The 17617-nt window shown below is 38.8% G+C and overlaps 2 protein-coding genes across 2 annotated transcripts in view; one reads left to right on the top strand and one right to left on the bottom strand.

The window, feature by feature from the left end:
- The first annotated feature begins 8883 nt into the window (after positions 1–8883).
- LOC101853784 overlaps positions 8884–17617 on the top strand; it is a 14248-nt gene continuing 5514 nt past the window's right edge. Inside the window, exon 1 of the mRNA XM_035969480.1 lies at positions 8884–9011. The gene's annotated coding sequence lies outside the window, so the exon portion shown is untranslated. The remainder of the gene's footprint in view (positions 9012–17617) is intronic.
- LOC101854015 (zinc finger protein 271) lies at positions 9426–17485 on the bottom strand. Its single transcript, XM_005097212.3, has 2 exons — positions 17275–17485; positions 9426–11247 (listed from the first exon to the last, which is right to left on the bottom strand). The coding sequence occupies exon 2, from the start codon at positions 11153–11155 to the stop codon at positions 9926–9928; it is 1230 nt and encodes a 409-aa protein (XP_005097269.1). The 5' UTR covers positions 11156–11247; positions 17275–17485; the 3' UTR covers positions 9426–9925.

Genomic DNA, 17617 nt, shown 5'->3' with positions numbered 1-17617 from the left:
TCTCTCTCTCTCTCTCTCTCTCTCTCTCTCTCTCTCTCTCTCTCTATCTATCTATCTATCTATCTATCTATCTATCTATCTATCTATCTAATAAATTATAATCATATTACTGAACGCCATTAAAAACGCAACGTTTTCAGAACGTTAAAAAAAAGTCAAATTATGCTCGGATCGTCTCAATTTTTTGGAGACAAAAGTGGGCAGTTATAAGTCCACACACCCATGCACGATTTTTGCTATATCCATAAGTACTTTTTACTACAATACAGTAAACTACGCTTTAGTAAAATGTGTTCATTAGTTACTATATCATAAAATAATACAAAATTATTTACCTGGAAGATGACCCGTAGCTCTTCCCAAACAAAAGTCCTAGCTTTTTTTCGATCGATTTTTTTTATCTCTTTCGTTACAAGACTCCTCAACTTACCGAAGCTTATCATAACTTTCGCTTTCGCCTTGTTCATGGCGAAAATGTGCCTGAGAGGCAGCAATACGGTTAAGATGCAGTGCTTGTATTGATCTCGACTTATACAAAGATTTTAGCACCCTTGAAATGTCCGGAATGGGCAAAGAACAGGACAGTCTCGAGTGACCAGCCATATTCAAGAGAGGCAGATTTTGCTATCGCATCTGCGAAATCGTTTCGTTTCTCGAAAGTAACAGCTGAAGGCATGCACGGAGTGCATGAAAATGTTTCTTTCATCAGTGTGAGGCGCGGAACAATAAGTACAGGACTTAAATGAAGAACACCTTATTTAGGACTGCAGTTAACGAAGCCGCGACAACAGCGCCGTCTTCACGAAGCGAAACAGCACAAAGAAAAAAATCAGAATCTCTGTCATCCACCGCGACACTCCTGCCCTTACACAGTCCATTTAACAAACAAAACCAGTTTCTGGAATATCATAACATGAATGTCATGAACTGGACAGTTTACGTACCCCATGTGTCTCCAACAGATGAACTGAACTGTGAAGTGTGTGCCGTTTTGTGAATCTGCAGCCATTGGGAGATTTTGGTCGCGAAAGTGGGACAGAATTTCTCAACAAAACTTTGAAAATATTATAAAAGCCAATTGAAGAAGTGTTTTAGTCTGTATATTAATGACGGCCATACAATTTACTTAAGGTGGGAGATCTTCAGTGAGCTATGATTTGTGCTTATCTGCAAATTTGTCTTAAGGGGGTACTCCGAGAAAAGCGGACAATCAGTTTAAGTATGTTATCAAATTGGTTCACATTTATTGGAAATTGAATGAACTTCCCCCCCCCCTTTTGTACTTTAAAAAAACCCATTAATGACACTGCCTTAGGCAGCCCCTTTTGTACTTGACAACGAGTGGGCGTCTTAGACAATTTCAACTGTGTCGTAGCTTGCTGCTGCGATCGTTATATATAAATATGATCAAGTTGTGATGATGGGGATGTAAAACATAATTTACATCCGATTGACAGAAAATGTTTGGTTTATATTTTTTATCATTTAAAAAAAATTCTTGAGGGGTGCGCAGCTTTTAGTTGGATCTTTCTTTTTGTGTGTTACTGTTAATGTTAGGGGCTTCATTGTCCCTTGCAGGAGACCCGAGTTCGATTTCCGAGCGGGAAGAATTTTTATCATGTGTCTCAGTCTTTTTGCTAGGATGTTGCTTCCCTCTCAGCCCGTGTTGGCCTTTATCTGAACTGTGTCAATGGGGACAGTAAAACCATCTGCCTAAAAACAAAATAATAAGAATAAGCCCTTCACATCATGTAGAAATATCAGATGGACAGATAGGGTCTCCAACGAGGAAGTGTTAAGAAAAACAAGAGAGATCCCAGTCATAGATGAGGTAGGAAGAAAGTGGTGGTGATGGATTGATACTCTCAGGAAATCAGGCAGCTGCATAACAAAGAGTTGGATTGGAACCCACAGGGTAAAGGATCAAGATGAATACTGTGGCGTGTGGAACCTGGAGGAGAATCACAAAAATTGATGTGGGGGCTCTCGTGGCCTAGAGGTTAAGGTGTTGACCTCTCATTCCAAGGTCCCGGGTTCGAATCCGGGTAGCGACCGAAAAATTTTCTTCTCTAAAATTGTCTCCTTTCACCTCCTTTCCTGATCTCTAGCAATATTCTGTCATCTGCTTTCGTCTCCTCTTTCTGCCCTGCCCCCACCCCTCACCTCCTTTGCCCCCTCCTCTGGGCTCCTGACTCTTTCTGCAGTCTTTCTAAGGCTACTCCTTGACTCCTTACAGCTGTCTTTCTGCCACACCCCTGATCTTCTGGAAGGAAAGATCTACACCTAGCCTTCTTGGACAAGGGCGAAAAATCTCGGAGGGCCCGTATTTAAGTTGTGCACGTTAAAGATCTCTTGGTGGTCTAAAATCGATAAGAGTAGGCTTCGGCCGCCACCCGGGCAAAATTCAAAATTTCTTACCAACTATAAGTATTAGATGTGTCCCGCGCGCTCATATGACCTTATGCAGTTGCGAGCGCCGTAAAACACTTACAAAAAAAAAAAAAGAAATTGATGTACAGAAAAGTGGGAATAACATCAAGATGCTAGCCCAGGATAGAGAAAGGTGGAGAGTGAACTGTCTGTGGCCTATACCCTGGTGCAGGGTGTGAAAGGCCATGATGTAGACATACTGTGAGCCTGAGGCATCCTACAGACACAGCAAGCCTTCAAAGTACATGTATAATTATCAATGTATATATATATATATATATATATTGATAATTTAAATTAACTATGGGTATAATATTCCATGTTGTCATGCAAGGTGACAGTGGCAAAAACTGTCCCTTCGAAGACTTGGATTTTCATTTCTATTCTATTGTTTCTACATTGTAACAGTAACAGTCAATTTACTTTATAAATGACCACCTGTCCTGTATAATTTAGTAATAAAATCATGTGTACAAACAGCCACTTCTCATATATTGCATATTTTTTACATTATGACACTGTGTAAGACAGCCATTTTTCTTCTTGACAATGGGTGGCCGTTTTATACAGTTTCGACTGTGTTTTCAAAATGAACCAAAATCAAATGTTTTTTCGCATTGTAACTTACAATACATGGTCACTCTGAAGTTGATATAAAGAGAAACCCATGCCATAATATGTGTTCATGTCACCACAGTGACTTCAACCAGTAGGCCTTCTAAGGTAATCAGAGAGAGAGATGGAGAGAATATAGAGCATTGAACTGACAAAATAGCAGTTACTTAAATTATTAATATTTATAGTGGAAAAAACCAGAAGCAACACAGGGCCAACCAGTGGTGCCATGGAGTTGGTACTGGTGTTTGTGGTAGCGGATAAGGCGCTTTGCAGTCACCAAGCAGACCTGAGTTCCATTTCCATGAGAGAAAAATTCTTATACTTATAGAGTATTTCAGTTTTTTCTGCTGGGACATTGCATCCCTCTCTCAGGCCAGGTTGGTCCTGACAGGCAGTGTTGAAGCTGACTAACTGAATGATCTAAATTGCATTGTTTGGGTGGAGAGTGTAAATACACTAACATTATAAAACAACAAAATGTTGGATTTTACTGCATAGAGAGTGATTATTATATTTAAGATAGAGATTGACATCAACTAAATCTACATACATGATGTGTACTGAACTGCATAGCATGCCTAGTGGGATGATTTTTTTTCTACGAGTAAAACAAGGAAAGCAAAACTATTTGACGAGAACGAAAATGCTTTCAATAATTCATGTGCAATGATCACATTGGAACTTTATTTAACATAAATAATCATTTCATGACCTTCTCTGTCAAGACTTCAATTGCAATGTTGTCAACGTTTTCTTTTTTTCTTATCTCATTTGGAAGAAAGCATCAAATAAAGTCAATAAATACATGAAGTACAGGTAACAGAACCATAACAATTAACAGTTTTCATTCGACATAGAATATTTACATATAAGGCAAAAAACCTTGCCATTCACAGGTGATGCTGGTAAAAAGCAAGTCAAGTCAATTTTAAAAAATGAAGGATGGGGCATTGTTTATTTTAAAATGCTGATTTGGGGGCAAATTTTGAAATTTGAGTCGTTTACTGAAAAGTGAAGTTCAGCTACCACTGTCTAAGCAAAAACAAAGACACAATTTAGAACCCTCTCCTCATTCAGTTGCTCTTGAAAGCATGAAAATAATCAAGCCCAAGCTTTTGGCAAATTTCTGCAACAAATGTATTTTTCTCAAAACAATATTTTGGTGCAGTATAGTTGCTAACCACTTTTTTATTCTTCATCCTATGTGCATGAAACTTTCAGGAAATCTTCACTGCATACAATTAGATCTAAGTTGCACATTAAAGAAAATTAGAAAACATTTTTTAAAAAGCCTTTGACTCACATAAGTTTATGTTACCTTAATTAGGTTGCATACTACCTGTGGCATTCTCGTGTAAAAACCGAAAAGCTTAAATTTCCTTTGGCTAAATACACTTTACCGTATTCGAGTATTGTAAAACAACGAATACGAATCTTGCAGTAATAAACACTTCCGGTTCCTTATGTAAACATTTATGTCTGTTTTGACTCAGATCAGTCCATTGTCCGATATTATCCACACGACACTACAACTGGCCACGAGGCAAAACTCCAATCACTAGTAAAATCTAGATCTAGAGAACACCATCGGCAATTCCAGACTATTTCTCCAGGCTGAACCTCGATAAACCATAAATCGTTGGTTCAGCAAGGTAGGCTCTAACAGTCTTGACATCGCAGCCACGCTAGTTTTCGGAGCCAAGCCTTTCTAGTCAAAATGCCCAAGCCTGACCACTTCAATGAAGCTGAGGAGACCTTCAACAACTACAAAGAGCGTCTAGACTGCTATTTTGTTGCCAATGACAGTGCAGAAGCTAAGCAAACTGCCGTTCTCCTCTCAAGCATAGGAACAAAAGTGTATGGGACACTGCGCTCACTCACAGCACCGCTGCTCCCATCAACGCGCTCCTATGCTGAACTGTGCGAGGCTCTTGAGGATCATTACAACCCCAAGCCTCTCGAGATAGTAGAACACTACAAATTCCACCAAAGACAGCAACAAGATTCACAATCCGTCGCACAATACATCGCAGCTATAAAACAGCTGTCGGAACACTGCAACTTTGGGGACAACCTCCTCACATCTCTTAGAGACAGACTGGTATGTGAACTCAAGGACAGCAGCATCAAAAAGCGCCTGCGACAGGAAGCCACACTCACATTTGAGACAGCGTCATCAATAGCTTTTGCCATGGAGACGGCCACAAGTGATGCAGAAGAAATCCACCAGCCTTCAGTATCAAGTGCTAATCATCCAAGCCACAAAGTGGCCCCATTTTCCAATTCAAAGCCTTCATCTTCACACACACCATGCCCATCCTGTGGAAAAAGGAACCAGCAGCGATCGGACTGCTACTTTCGGAATGCTGTATGTAACAAGTGCCGAAAGAAAGGGCACATCGTGAAAGTATTAAGATTATCCTCCACCCACAAAAAGACCCACTCCCCCAAAAGACGTCAAGACAAGAGACCAGCTACCATCCATCATCAGATGGAAGAGGAATTATCCATCATAGAGCTGAATCAGGTGAGCTGTGGCTCAGAGAAAATGATGGTTCATGTGACCATTGATGACGTCTCTACCAAAATGGAGTTGGACACAGGGTCAGCGCTGTCAATCATGACTCTGAAAGACTATCATTCTATCTTCAGGAAAAACTGTGTCTTGGAGAAGTCACAGATACATCTCAAGACGTACACTGGAGAGATAGTCACACCATTGGCGAAAGTGAAAGTTCAGGCCCAGATGAAGGAAAAGCAAGGAACAATGGATCTCTATGTCTTGAAGAAAGGCAGCAACCCAATCTTAGGCAGACAATGGCTAAGAGGACATATGTCAGGCAGCATGGTGGAATCAGGCTCTTGTCAATTTTTGGGCATATAGAGTTATTGGTACCATCTTAAAGCTTGTTCACTTGTCTTTATTCGGATGAAAAAAATATCCATTTATCTTGAATACAAGTCGAGATATTTACGAAAGAAGGAGGTGGGGGTCACCTGTTTTCAGAGGTAAAATTAATGAGAAAATGCCCGCCACAGATTAGTTATTTCCTTAGCTTAAGAGTACGTGGTAACTGAAAATTTACATTTTTTATGCCTTTAATCAACGTTTTTCGGAAAAATCCACACAGAAAGGAGTTCTTCAAAGGGCATGAAAGGTGTTGAGCCAAAAAAACAAAATTTGATAAAAAATTCACAAAACTGCGGAAAAATGCAGGTTTCTTCACTTTGATTATTTTGACGAGAGCCTGATTCCACCACAATGCCTCACATATAAATTATGGTCTCAGACAACGGACCCCAGTTCACCTTCAAGGAATTTAAAGCATTCATTCGCAGCAACAGCATCAGACACACCAGATCGTCACCGTATCACCCAGCAACAAACAGGCTGGCGAAAAGAAAGGTGCAGACATTCAAGATGGCCATGAAGAACGCCAAACAGGATAAGGCAAGCTTGACTACTAAACTCAGCATATTCCTCCTGTCTTACAAGAACGCGCCCCACTCAACAACCGGGGAAACGCCAGCAATCCTGATGATGTTAGGAGCACAGTCACCAACACCAGTATGACCAAACAGTGTCACACTAAAGTGCCAGGCTCCGAACCTTCGACATTGGTGACAAGGTCCTTGTTCGGGACTACCGTGGTCAACAAAGATGGCAACATGGCACAATCCACTCCAACACAGGAACACACAGTCATGAGGTGGAAATGGCACCTGGCATACTCTAGCGCAGACACAGCAGCAAGATAGTCCACACCTCAAAGCCTATTCCACAGACAACATCACCAATACCATCTGTGCTATCACCACCTTTCAAGGTTGGTATGCCACCAGTAGCATCATTGCCCTCTCAACAAACCGCGCCTTCCTCTGTGGTTGACAGTCGGGTTGAGCAGCAGTCCTCACCCTTGAGCTCGCCCCTTGATCCACATCCAACATTTCATGTAAAACCAGAAGTGGTCGCGTAGTCTGTTTACCCGCCAGATACACTGAGTAGTCAATGTCATTTTGGGTTGTGCAGCGGCCACTAACACGCAAACAAAACTCATGCATTTTACACCAAAGATAACTATAAGCTCTTAGAGCAGAGATACCATTCTACATTTTCATTTTCTTTGATCCATAAATGTTCACAAATACTCATCATACTCTTCAGATAGATAACGACAAGTCAAACAGAGACTATGAATATGAACATTCATTCAGGAGACTACGGATATCACTGCAGAGTCCCCTATCTAGCAATGTAAAGTTTAATTTTCACAGGCCATCTCTGATGGATGCACACACACAAATATTGTCCATCATCTTTTTTTTAAGACGGGAGGATTGTGGCTTTCTCGTGTAAAAACATAGAATGCCTAAATATCCTTTGACAAAATACACTTTACCGTATTCGAGTTTTGTAAAACAACGAATACGAATCTTGCAGTAATAAACACTTCCAGTTCCGAATGTAAAAATTGATGTCTGTCTGGATTCAGTTCTGTCCATTGTCCGATATTATCAACACAACACTATACTACCTATGTCAGGAAAATTCTAAAAACAGTTTGTTTTTTTTTATTAAACATACTAGATTCTATTTCAAAACGGCCCAATAATTTGGTAAATAAAAAAGCCTTTGCAATTTATTTCACGTTGTATTTTCAAAATGGCCACCATTTCCATAGCAACTGTAGCAAGCAGGTAAAGGGCTTATGTAAAGATCTCACTATATTGTAAATCATTTATAAAATAAATTCTGGGCTTGAAAAGCACTATAACAGTACATGTAATTTACTGCTAGGGAGTAAAAAGCACACTTGACAGACATAAACATCCATAGGGGAGAGAAGAAGTAGTACCTACTAGCGACACTAGTGCTCCAACCATGGACCACAGGCACTAAGGTACACATGAACAATGAATAAAAATACCAGAAGGCAGGACATGACACTGACCTTTACGACAGAAATCAACTTTAAAACGAGGGAATAGATGGCAGGAGAATGCTGCCAATGAAATAAAGAAGTCAAAACCAGTTCAAAAATGAAAACAGACAGTCAGGCACAGATAACAGGAACACGAAAAATTCAAAATTATGGATAGCTCGTACAATTTGCCATTCCGAGACTGATTTCTTTAATGTTTTTGCTATACCCCGTTTACCCAAATAATGGATGTGTCGAACACAATTGTCAATTCCCAACGTGCTTGGGTTATATCCATGCCCGACTGTACCCTGACCGAAGCAAAACTACACCTGAAGAGACAAAGCATAAGGAAGAAAATGGATAATTTCTTTGCACTCACTGTGACATGACCAGCTTTTCTGGGCCTACATTCACATCATAATAAGGCACAAGCGCCATCATTGCAGTGGAAAAAAAAAATGAAAACAATACTGTTAAAACAATGTGGTCGGTTGTGACGGAGCAGTGCCTAAATTAACTTGGGGAAGAGGGACATACAAATACAAGTATGAGCAGCACCTTCGAACCACCCATGGGTACATTTCTTTTGCACAGCCTTTACATCATGATGAAGTATGAAAAGCAAAACAGAAACCACAACAGACATCAAAGAAGTACCACACATTTTACATAATAAAATAATATATATCACAATGTCACATGACATACAATAGTCAAATATCAACATATCCATGTAGGCCTATTAAATTATTACTATTGCTACTAAGCAGGCAGACTAAAAATCAGAAAAAAAATCATTTCTTTCACAAAATTAAACATTTTGTACATGTACCAAGACCGAAACTGAAACTTCATGAAGTTCAGTGAATTCAGAATTCATAATACACATTACTTACTTTATGATGTACAACTACAACCAGTATGTTTGCTATCATGTAAAGTCAATCTGCTCAATCTTTTAGCAGATCTTATTTACCACAACATGCCTCACTGGCATCATAAAAAACATAGTGACAGCTCCAACTCCAAGTACAGAAGGTAAGGGCAATGGACCAAACTATTCATCATATAAAAATAATTTATATTTTCAAACTGACAGACGCTTCACAGTGCACCATGAGGCATCTTTTATGTCAGTGATAAGCCTCTCTGATTTTGCAAACACAAAAGAATTATAACAAGCAAACATCATGTATTTTGAAAAGGAGTATAAAGTGAATCACAGCCTGGGAGTAGCCTAGCTTTCTACTCTTTTTTAAAAGCTGCATTATATATATATATATATATATATATATATATATATATATATATATATATATATATATATATATATATATATATATATATATATATGATATATATATATGTATATATATATACACATATATATATATATTTATTTGGTCCTCAAAATGCTTCCGGAAAAATGCAACAGAGACCTTAATTAAATTATTTTTCCCTTTTCACCTTCATTTTCTAAACTTCAAGCAAGTGGCAAAAACTTTTGTTGAACTTCATAACATTTTAATAAGTTCATGCATTGGTACAGCTATGAAAAGGTCTTCTTTGTTTGTGAAAAGTATGGCAAAGAAGGTCCCTACTTTAAAAAGTTTATTGCCCTTAGTTCAGGACGCCGACAGGTTTTTATTTCTAGAACTGGTCTCAGGCAAACAAATTAGGAAAAAAATTTTCTTACAGATTAAAGAAGGCTTTACTTTTAGGAAAACTGGCACTACATTTTTTTTTAAACGGAGATCAATGTATTCAAAAACCTTCCAATTCAGGAATGAAACTCGTGTCTTCTGTATACAACTGTGAAGAGCCCTACCACAAGTACAACAAAAATACGTACTTGATAATTTAAAAGGCCAAAGATCACACTCAGTTGAATATACACACAGACTACACATCACCATAGAGCAAGAAAAAATGAAAGTAATCTGATAGAAAGCTCACTTGTGTTCACTCAGAAAATGAGCAGTAAAGTCATATTTATCTGACATCAGCTTTCCACACAAGTTGCAGCAGCGAACATCCATCTTGTCATGCATACTGCGGTGGAGGTAATACATCGCAGGGTCATGGAAGACAATACAGCAAAAATCACAGGACTTTACATCATCACGAGACATGAGATGTCGGAGTATATCCTCTGCAGTGAAGTCAATGAGAGACACTCGGCTATTGGTGCGAACCAGACCAGACATGCTTAAACCAGGGTTCATCGACATCATTGAGTTGTTATTGTTCATCATACAGTTCAGCTGGTTTTTCTGAGCCAGCAAACTCTGACTCAAAGCCTGTTTTTGGGATTCGGTCATTTCAGTCAAACTTGAGGCTAGTTTATCCAACTCATCCATGGACAAACCCAAGCCAGTAGTGCCTCCCTTTTGAATACCAGCTCCTTTTGTTTCAGAAGAAGACTCTATGTCCCCAATTCCACACTCACCAGAAGCACCGGAATTAGCAAGTCTAGCCAGGTTATCTTTCCCCGGGGACCTTATTTGATTACCATCTTTGCATTCATCTGCGGTGCCATCCAAAGTCTCACTATTATTGGAACGTACATCTATTGGCTCAGTCTTAATGGTAGTCAGTGGGAGGTCTTTGCTTTTGAAGTCAAGCATCTCTGAAGAAGAGCTTAAAGAATCCTGACTAGAGGCTCCCATGGAAACTGGTGTACTGCTGCTTAACCCTACCATAGACAGGCCACCCATCATATCTCCTTTAAAATTAGCCGGAAGCTGCTTTCCCTCTTTCACAACATGCTGTAAGATATGAGCCTCCAGCCGAGGCCTTCGACAAAACCCCATGCCGCAAAAGTTACAGAAGAAAGGTTTCTCCCCTGTATGGACTCGCTTATGTACGGTGAGGTGTGAGGACTGGGCGAATCTTTTATGGCAGATGTGACATGCGTATGGCTTCTCCCCCGTGTGAATCCTTTTATGAATGATCAGATGAGCTTTCTGGGTGAACCTTTTATTGCAGACATGACAAGCAAAAGGACGGTCACGGGATGAAAATCGGCCCCTCCTTGAAGCCCCACTGTTCTCGTTCATGTTAACAACCTGGTCGTCAGGTCTTAAATAATTCATGGACCCTGAATCAAAGTCCATCAACTGATTTTCCTCAAGTTTTGGAGATCTTAGATCAGACTCCACGGCCTCAGAAGTGTCTGCCATAAGTCATGTACAGTACACTAACGCTGTACACAAAGGAAGAATCCTTTCTTGATCTCTTGATGAGTGAGAGAAAAGCAGTCAGATAAGTCACCCTGAGGAAGACCAAAAAACAAACTAAAAAATACAAATAAGGATCATGAAGCTAACTTTCCTATACTGTAATAACAATAAAATTTAATCAGCTTCAGTTTATTATGACCAAAGAAATGAAAGTCAAGCCTTTTCTTACTGTTACTATATGACAGAAAACAATGGCAATACTATAAATCATGTTGCAACATCAATTATTACAAAGAAAAGTCCAAAGCTCTTTGGAAATAAAGTTGAGTCTACTTAAACTGAAATCTATGACGACTGGATTTTCCTCCATTCAGCCGCATTTCTGGTTTTCAAAATTTGCTTCAAATAAGGTAAGACATACAAGTATTCAGGGGGTCGCCAAGGCACGAGGCTTCACATGCTGGAAAGGATATGAACAATTAGATATATGATTCTGTTATAATGTTTCTACCGGAATTTTAGTCATGCAATACCGGTAATGAACACTGGTATACAATGGTACCCAACTATATTAGGACCACCGGGACCAACATGATGTCCCTGTCATAGCCGAACTCTGTTGCAGGCAGGGATCACATTTTGTATGATTAACCAATGAGGTCACTATATATGATAGATTACCCACTATCAATATCAGTTACTGCTACCTTTTTTTCCAGTTATTTTTTTTCTCTCCTCATCTCTCTATTTTTTTTCTAGTATCTTTGTCTTAAGGAGGTCGACTAGATATATAATCTGAGATGCGCGGGTAATAATAATAATAATACCAAATCACATATTCGTGCTCTACAGAGTCTACCGTATGCTCCGTGAACTTTACAACTACAGTCAAACCTGTGTAAGACGGCCACCCATTTTCAAGGAGAAAAGTGGCCGTGTAAGACAAGTGGCCGTCTTAGGCAGGACTGATCAAGATGAAGAAAACAAACCATTCCCATCTGAGGTCCCAATCGAAAGTAGCAGCATTGTTGTAGTTTTTGTTGTTGTTGTAATTGGTTTGTATTTTGTTTGTAATTTTTATTTTGTTGCTGATTTTGCGCAAGGATGACAATAAAACGAAATGTATCAGACCGAGTGCCATGTTAAAACAAACATATGGGTCGCCACCACTCGGAGAACGAGCGGCGCTTCTGTCACAAGTTCATGTTGACGTCCTTTGTTACTTTGTAACAGACTGGGTAAACAGTGACCACTCATCTCATTTACGATTTGTGTATGAGTTCTGGGCGGGATTTATGGTTTATCACACGCTTACCTTTCCAGCAGCTGAAAATAATTGGTCCCTATTGGTCAACAGTGGGAGGGGCCTATGCAACATGATCGGTTGGAGGAACTACCTAACAACAACGACAGGTGATTGAATTATGACGGCTCGCCCAGAACGCCAGGGGCCAAAGCACAATTTATGACAAAACGTAATGGAGTCACTAAGGTGGCCATCTAAGACAGGTGTTATTGCTTAGTGTGATAGGGGTTGTGTGTTAAAATAAGGTGGCTGCGACCGCGTTGGACAGGTGCCCGTTATACACAGTTAAATTATATAGGAAAAACGCAAGGGGGGAAATGGAAAGTGGCCGTTTATACAGGTGGCCGTCTTATAAAGGTGGCCGTCTTATAGAGGTGGCCGTCAGGGCAGGTTTGACTGTATTTGTAATGCATACTGATCTGCGGTACATCATGAGCCCTGTGACTACTCTTCATTCAATTATTTATTGTCGTAAAAAGTCTCACCACCCCACCTGAAAATGTGCAAGACCGCTCTCACACTAAGCCACTGATCGGATCTGCATCAACAACAAAGTGTGTCCAGCTTTCCCCCCTCGATCCTCTCTTTGCACACACAGTATGAAACATCATATAACAAATTGTACAGAAACAACTTAGGCTTACTGTGGGTCATTTAGGTGATGAAGAGTTTTCCGGCTTTCTTGTCCATTTGTTTTTGGATTTTTAAAAGTTGATGGTTGGACCACTAGTACAGGCTATAGCCAAGCATCACATCTGAATGCCTGCTATAAAAAAAACTTGTAAATGTAAGAGATCGGACACTGGGATTTTTTTTACACGGCGTCACTTTTCGCCCCATTCTGTTGCTTTTAGTTCGCGCGACTCAGCAGCCTGCCGGAGCTCCCCGGCTCAGGGTCACGGGGTTAATGAGCCCTGAAGAGACTTTGCCGGTGTCGGTCAGGAAGTTCGCATTTTTGACTATGTTTAAAAAGATATAACTTCTTCCCCATCCCACATAGCAAACCATTACGCGGATGTACTAAAAGCTCAACGTCAGAACGGTTAATCTCTGTGCCTTAGTTTTTGTTCTAGACAAGTGTTTGTAGAGTACCCAATTTGTCCTATTTTAGTTACAAACTTATGAATAAATGATTGTTAATTTTTAAAAGGCACGACAGATCTCTCCAAAATCTGTGTTAAACTGACTACGAATATCATGTCTTTTACCATGAGAAATCTTAAATCTGCACGAGTAGAAATAGTCAAGTTATAAGTGAAGAAACATGCACATCTGCATTTTTTAACTAAAAACGATTAGCGTTAGCTCTTATTTTACTATTAAAAGAGAGAAAGTTACTTTCATGAATCATGCTGTGTCTGTGGCAGCCTGTATACAACTAAAAAGACATAATATAGAATCTAAGCTATTAAAAAACCCACAAAACCGTGTAAATACATGGGTAGAGATAAACTTCTTGTATGGAATAAAAATAATGACAGCTAACACATTCATTCTTAGTTTTTGTGTCGGAAATATGCGCGGACACAATTATGAATGTAAAGAAATCAGTCACATTGTCAGTTATTGCAAATGGTCATAGAAACGAAAAATAAAACTGGAAAAGTCTGGTGCTGATTCAGTGTCCTGGAAAGCTAGAAATTATTCTTATAACCCAATTACGAGAAGTCATCCCTATTATTCAGTCAACTTACAAAACCTAGACTTAGCGTTTTAAGAAAAGTAAGGCATTTCTGGAGTGTAACAGATGCTGTTTGTGTATTAGATCTACATTGAAGATGTAATCTAGCACTGAAATTGATTTGTACTTTTCATAGAGAAACTTCATGGTGACTTTTATAAACTTTTGAGAAAATATGCGAAAATTCAGGATTATATTAGACACATAAAGTTGTATTTGGAGGAATTAACTTCATAGCGAATTGTGTGCCCAATGGATAAATTTGCAAAATTACAGCTTTCTACTATATGCGCAGATACCATCTTTTCTGAGTATCTGCACCAATGCTATGTCGTTCATGTTCCAAAAGTTCGACAGATTTTGACGAGGTCTTTTTTTATATATTTTTTTTTTCATTCACGGTAGTCCAAAAAAATTTACAATTTAGCACTGCCGACTCCAGCGCATCTAATGAAATAACCAGACAAGTTACAACGTCCGTTCTTTTTTTAATCTCAAGAGCAGAAATGCATGCTTTGGGTGCACTAAATGAGAATTACCATAAATACAAGGATACACCTTAAAATGTACATTGAAAAGTACCAAAAATTAAGTCGGCCCAGACAGAGCGGCGACAGGGAGCTGACCCCCGTGACCCCGACGTGATAAGGCGCCCAGCGGGGAACCCCCGCGGCAAATAAAATTCCACTGCCGGTGCGCCGTGTTTAAAAGCTTGTTATAGCCGAAATCCTGTACCGAGGCTGTTATAATAAGAAGGGCCCACTGTAGAAAACTTTGGAAGTGAAAGTCAAAGGTGATCCCCTTCGTGACCTATATAATGACGTATGCTGTTCATCCTTTTTTCTAACACGGCACACGAGCCAATTGATGCTGCTGTAACGTACAGCATTCATCATGCCATGCGAAGCATGAGTACCACGATGATGAACGTCCTTTGCCATAGGAGGCTGTATTCTGATTACTGCTTCTATTAGAGGCATTTCCTAATTCTAATCGCAGATTCACATTCGAGAATATTTTTTCTGTATAAAAAGAAACCTTTTCCTTAAATATAGATCTAGTTTTAATAGTATATTTGCAAACCGGGTCTAATTATAGGAAACTGACCATTAACTCATTCGCTACGCCAAGCCGTGGGGGGCGGTGCGGCTAATGTGCCGTCAGTGCGCTAAACCGCCCCCGGCGGCTCGAGAACCGATCTTCAATTTTAGCTTAGATTCTATTCCAATCCACATATTCAGGTTAAAATAAAGGTCATAATATAATGTTGACTTCCGGCTCAAGCATTTCCACTGAAAATCGGAAATTTAGATTCAGTTTTGAAACGCGATTTCGTGGTTTATTCTACTTTGTTTAATCACGATGCCAAAATAATAGCCCGGACACCAGTCTTAGTAATTTTACACAACAAAATCTATCATTATTTTGCCCACTAGAGAAATGTAGGACTCTTTTTTATAATATTGATACGATTAGACTCATATTGCCAATGCACTGTTATTGAGAAATCAATATTTTTGAGTGCTAGATCTAGATTTATCTAGGTCTAGATCTAAATTGTCAAAATATTTTTTTCTCCCCAAAATAACTACTTTTTGATGAAATTACACAAAAATTGCCACTCAAGACATGTATAGGTTTATTCCAAATGCAATTCTGAATAATTCTATATAAGATATGAGTAAGTTTTTTTCTGTTTGTGATCGTTTTTCAAGATTATAAAATGTTTTTGTTTTTTTTTCAATATCGGATGGGATGTTATGATCCAAATGTACAAATATTATGGAATGTATGTAAATAACTGCAAACTTTTCAATATTTTCCAGTTCTATATTCATTTATGGTTATTTTGATGTATCAATTCACTAGGTGCAAACATATTTTTTGAGTTTCACCAAAGATTATTGATTTTTTATTTTCAAATTTTATACGCATCCAATCAAAATTGTGTTGCATAATCCCCTATTACAGGAACCAAAGTTAAAAAATACATAAATAAACATTACAGATGTATTCTACAAACCATACTGAAAATGTTGGTATATAATATGTTGATATTTATTTGAATTTGTGGCCCCAAAGACCTTTTAACTGCCCACTAGTCATCATCTCTTTCGCCCTCCCGAAAAAAAATCTGTCCACCAGCCGAAAAAAATACGTAGCGAATGAGTTAAGCTTAGTGCTACTCTGTGTCCCTGGTGATCCAAAATGGCCTGTTAAAGCAGGACCTGACCCTGAGTCACGTAGGGGTTAAAGAGAACAAAAAAGCGACCTAATAAATTTTCTGAAAAATAAACGACTATTTCCTTATATATCCTATTTGCTTGCAATTATGTTATTTTGTGTAAATAACAACAGCAAGGTAGTACAACCACCATGAAACGTAAAAGATACAACTCGTCAAGAGCTTCTGAAATGAAAACTCTAAAAACACACAGTACAACAATGAGCCATCACAATAATAATAATATTGATATCATAGGTAGGGCCTACTGTTTAAGCACATCTTTAATAGTTAAAAATAATAAAACTCAAGAAATATTGTCCAATCAATTCTTCTTACGAGGGTATTTAATTATTCTTTTATAGGCAAACTAATATAATATAGGCTGTGTGCGTGTGTGTGTTTTATTATTGTTATTTTAAAAAAATAAAGACCAGCTGGCCTTTTGCATGCATCCACTTGAATTTTTTAAGACAACCAAGGGAATTAACTGTGAGGTAGAAGCTAATTACATTTCACGGAGTTGTCTCCAGTGTTTTATCGACGATAATCGATGAAACCAAAATTACGGAGATTACGACGATAATGCATTTCATAGGAATCACAAATTACCAGCTGAGGAAGAAGTTTAAGAGCCACGTTACTTGGCCGAATACAAACGGTAGTTGCTTTCCATTAGGGCAACCAAATCGTGTGTTTAGCGAACATATTCGACACGATTTCCTTGTCGGTTGTTCTCCTTCCTTCGTCGGATGCGATCGACGATGAAAAAGAAGTTACAACTGTGAGAGCTTCATCTAGATAGACCTTCAATCAAATGCATGAGACAGATGCGGCCAGATGCGCAATAATTACCAGTATACCGTCATCATAACAGAATCGGGAGAAAAAGGAACACTTTAACGTACCTGTGGACAACCTAGATCTAGAAGTGGTCCTCTTTCGTCACTTTTCATCGTCAACCGTCGATGTCGTCAACGAAAGCCATCTAGTGTCTATCAAGGGCAGTAACCCATGGCGATGAAAAAATTAATCTTCAACTTCAATTCAGATCGATCTTCGATTCTAAGGACAATCGACGTAGTTTACACACTGGACAAGAATATAGGGCAATATCATATTAAAATAACTAAGTTAGGAAAATATTGCACAATAATAATTATATTACTTGTACGGTACTAGATCTATAGAGAGATCTAACGTATAACTTCCTCTTCTATTCATTAATATCTCTCTCTCTCTCTCTCTCTC

This window comes from Aplysia californica, unplaced genomic scaffold (assembly GCF_000002075.1).
Source record: "Aplysia californica isolate F4 #8 unplaced genomic scaffold, AplCal3.0 scaffold00149, whole genome shotgun sequence".
NCBI lineage: Eukaryota > Metazoa > Mollusca > Gastropoda > Aplysiida > Aplysiidae > Aplysia > Aplysia californica.
This window is presented reverse-complemented; position numbering and strand designations above follow the sequence as displayed.

Coding starts and splice junctions, on each gene's coding strand:
- LOC101854015 (XM_005097212.3), bottom strand. CDS start 11,155: ATGGCAGACACTTCTGAGGCCGTGGAGTCTGATCTAAGATCTCCAAAA.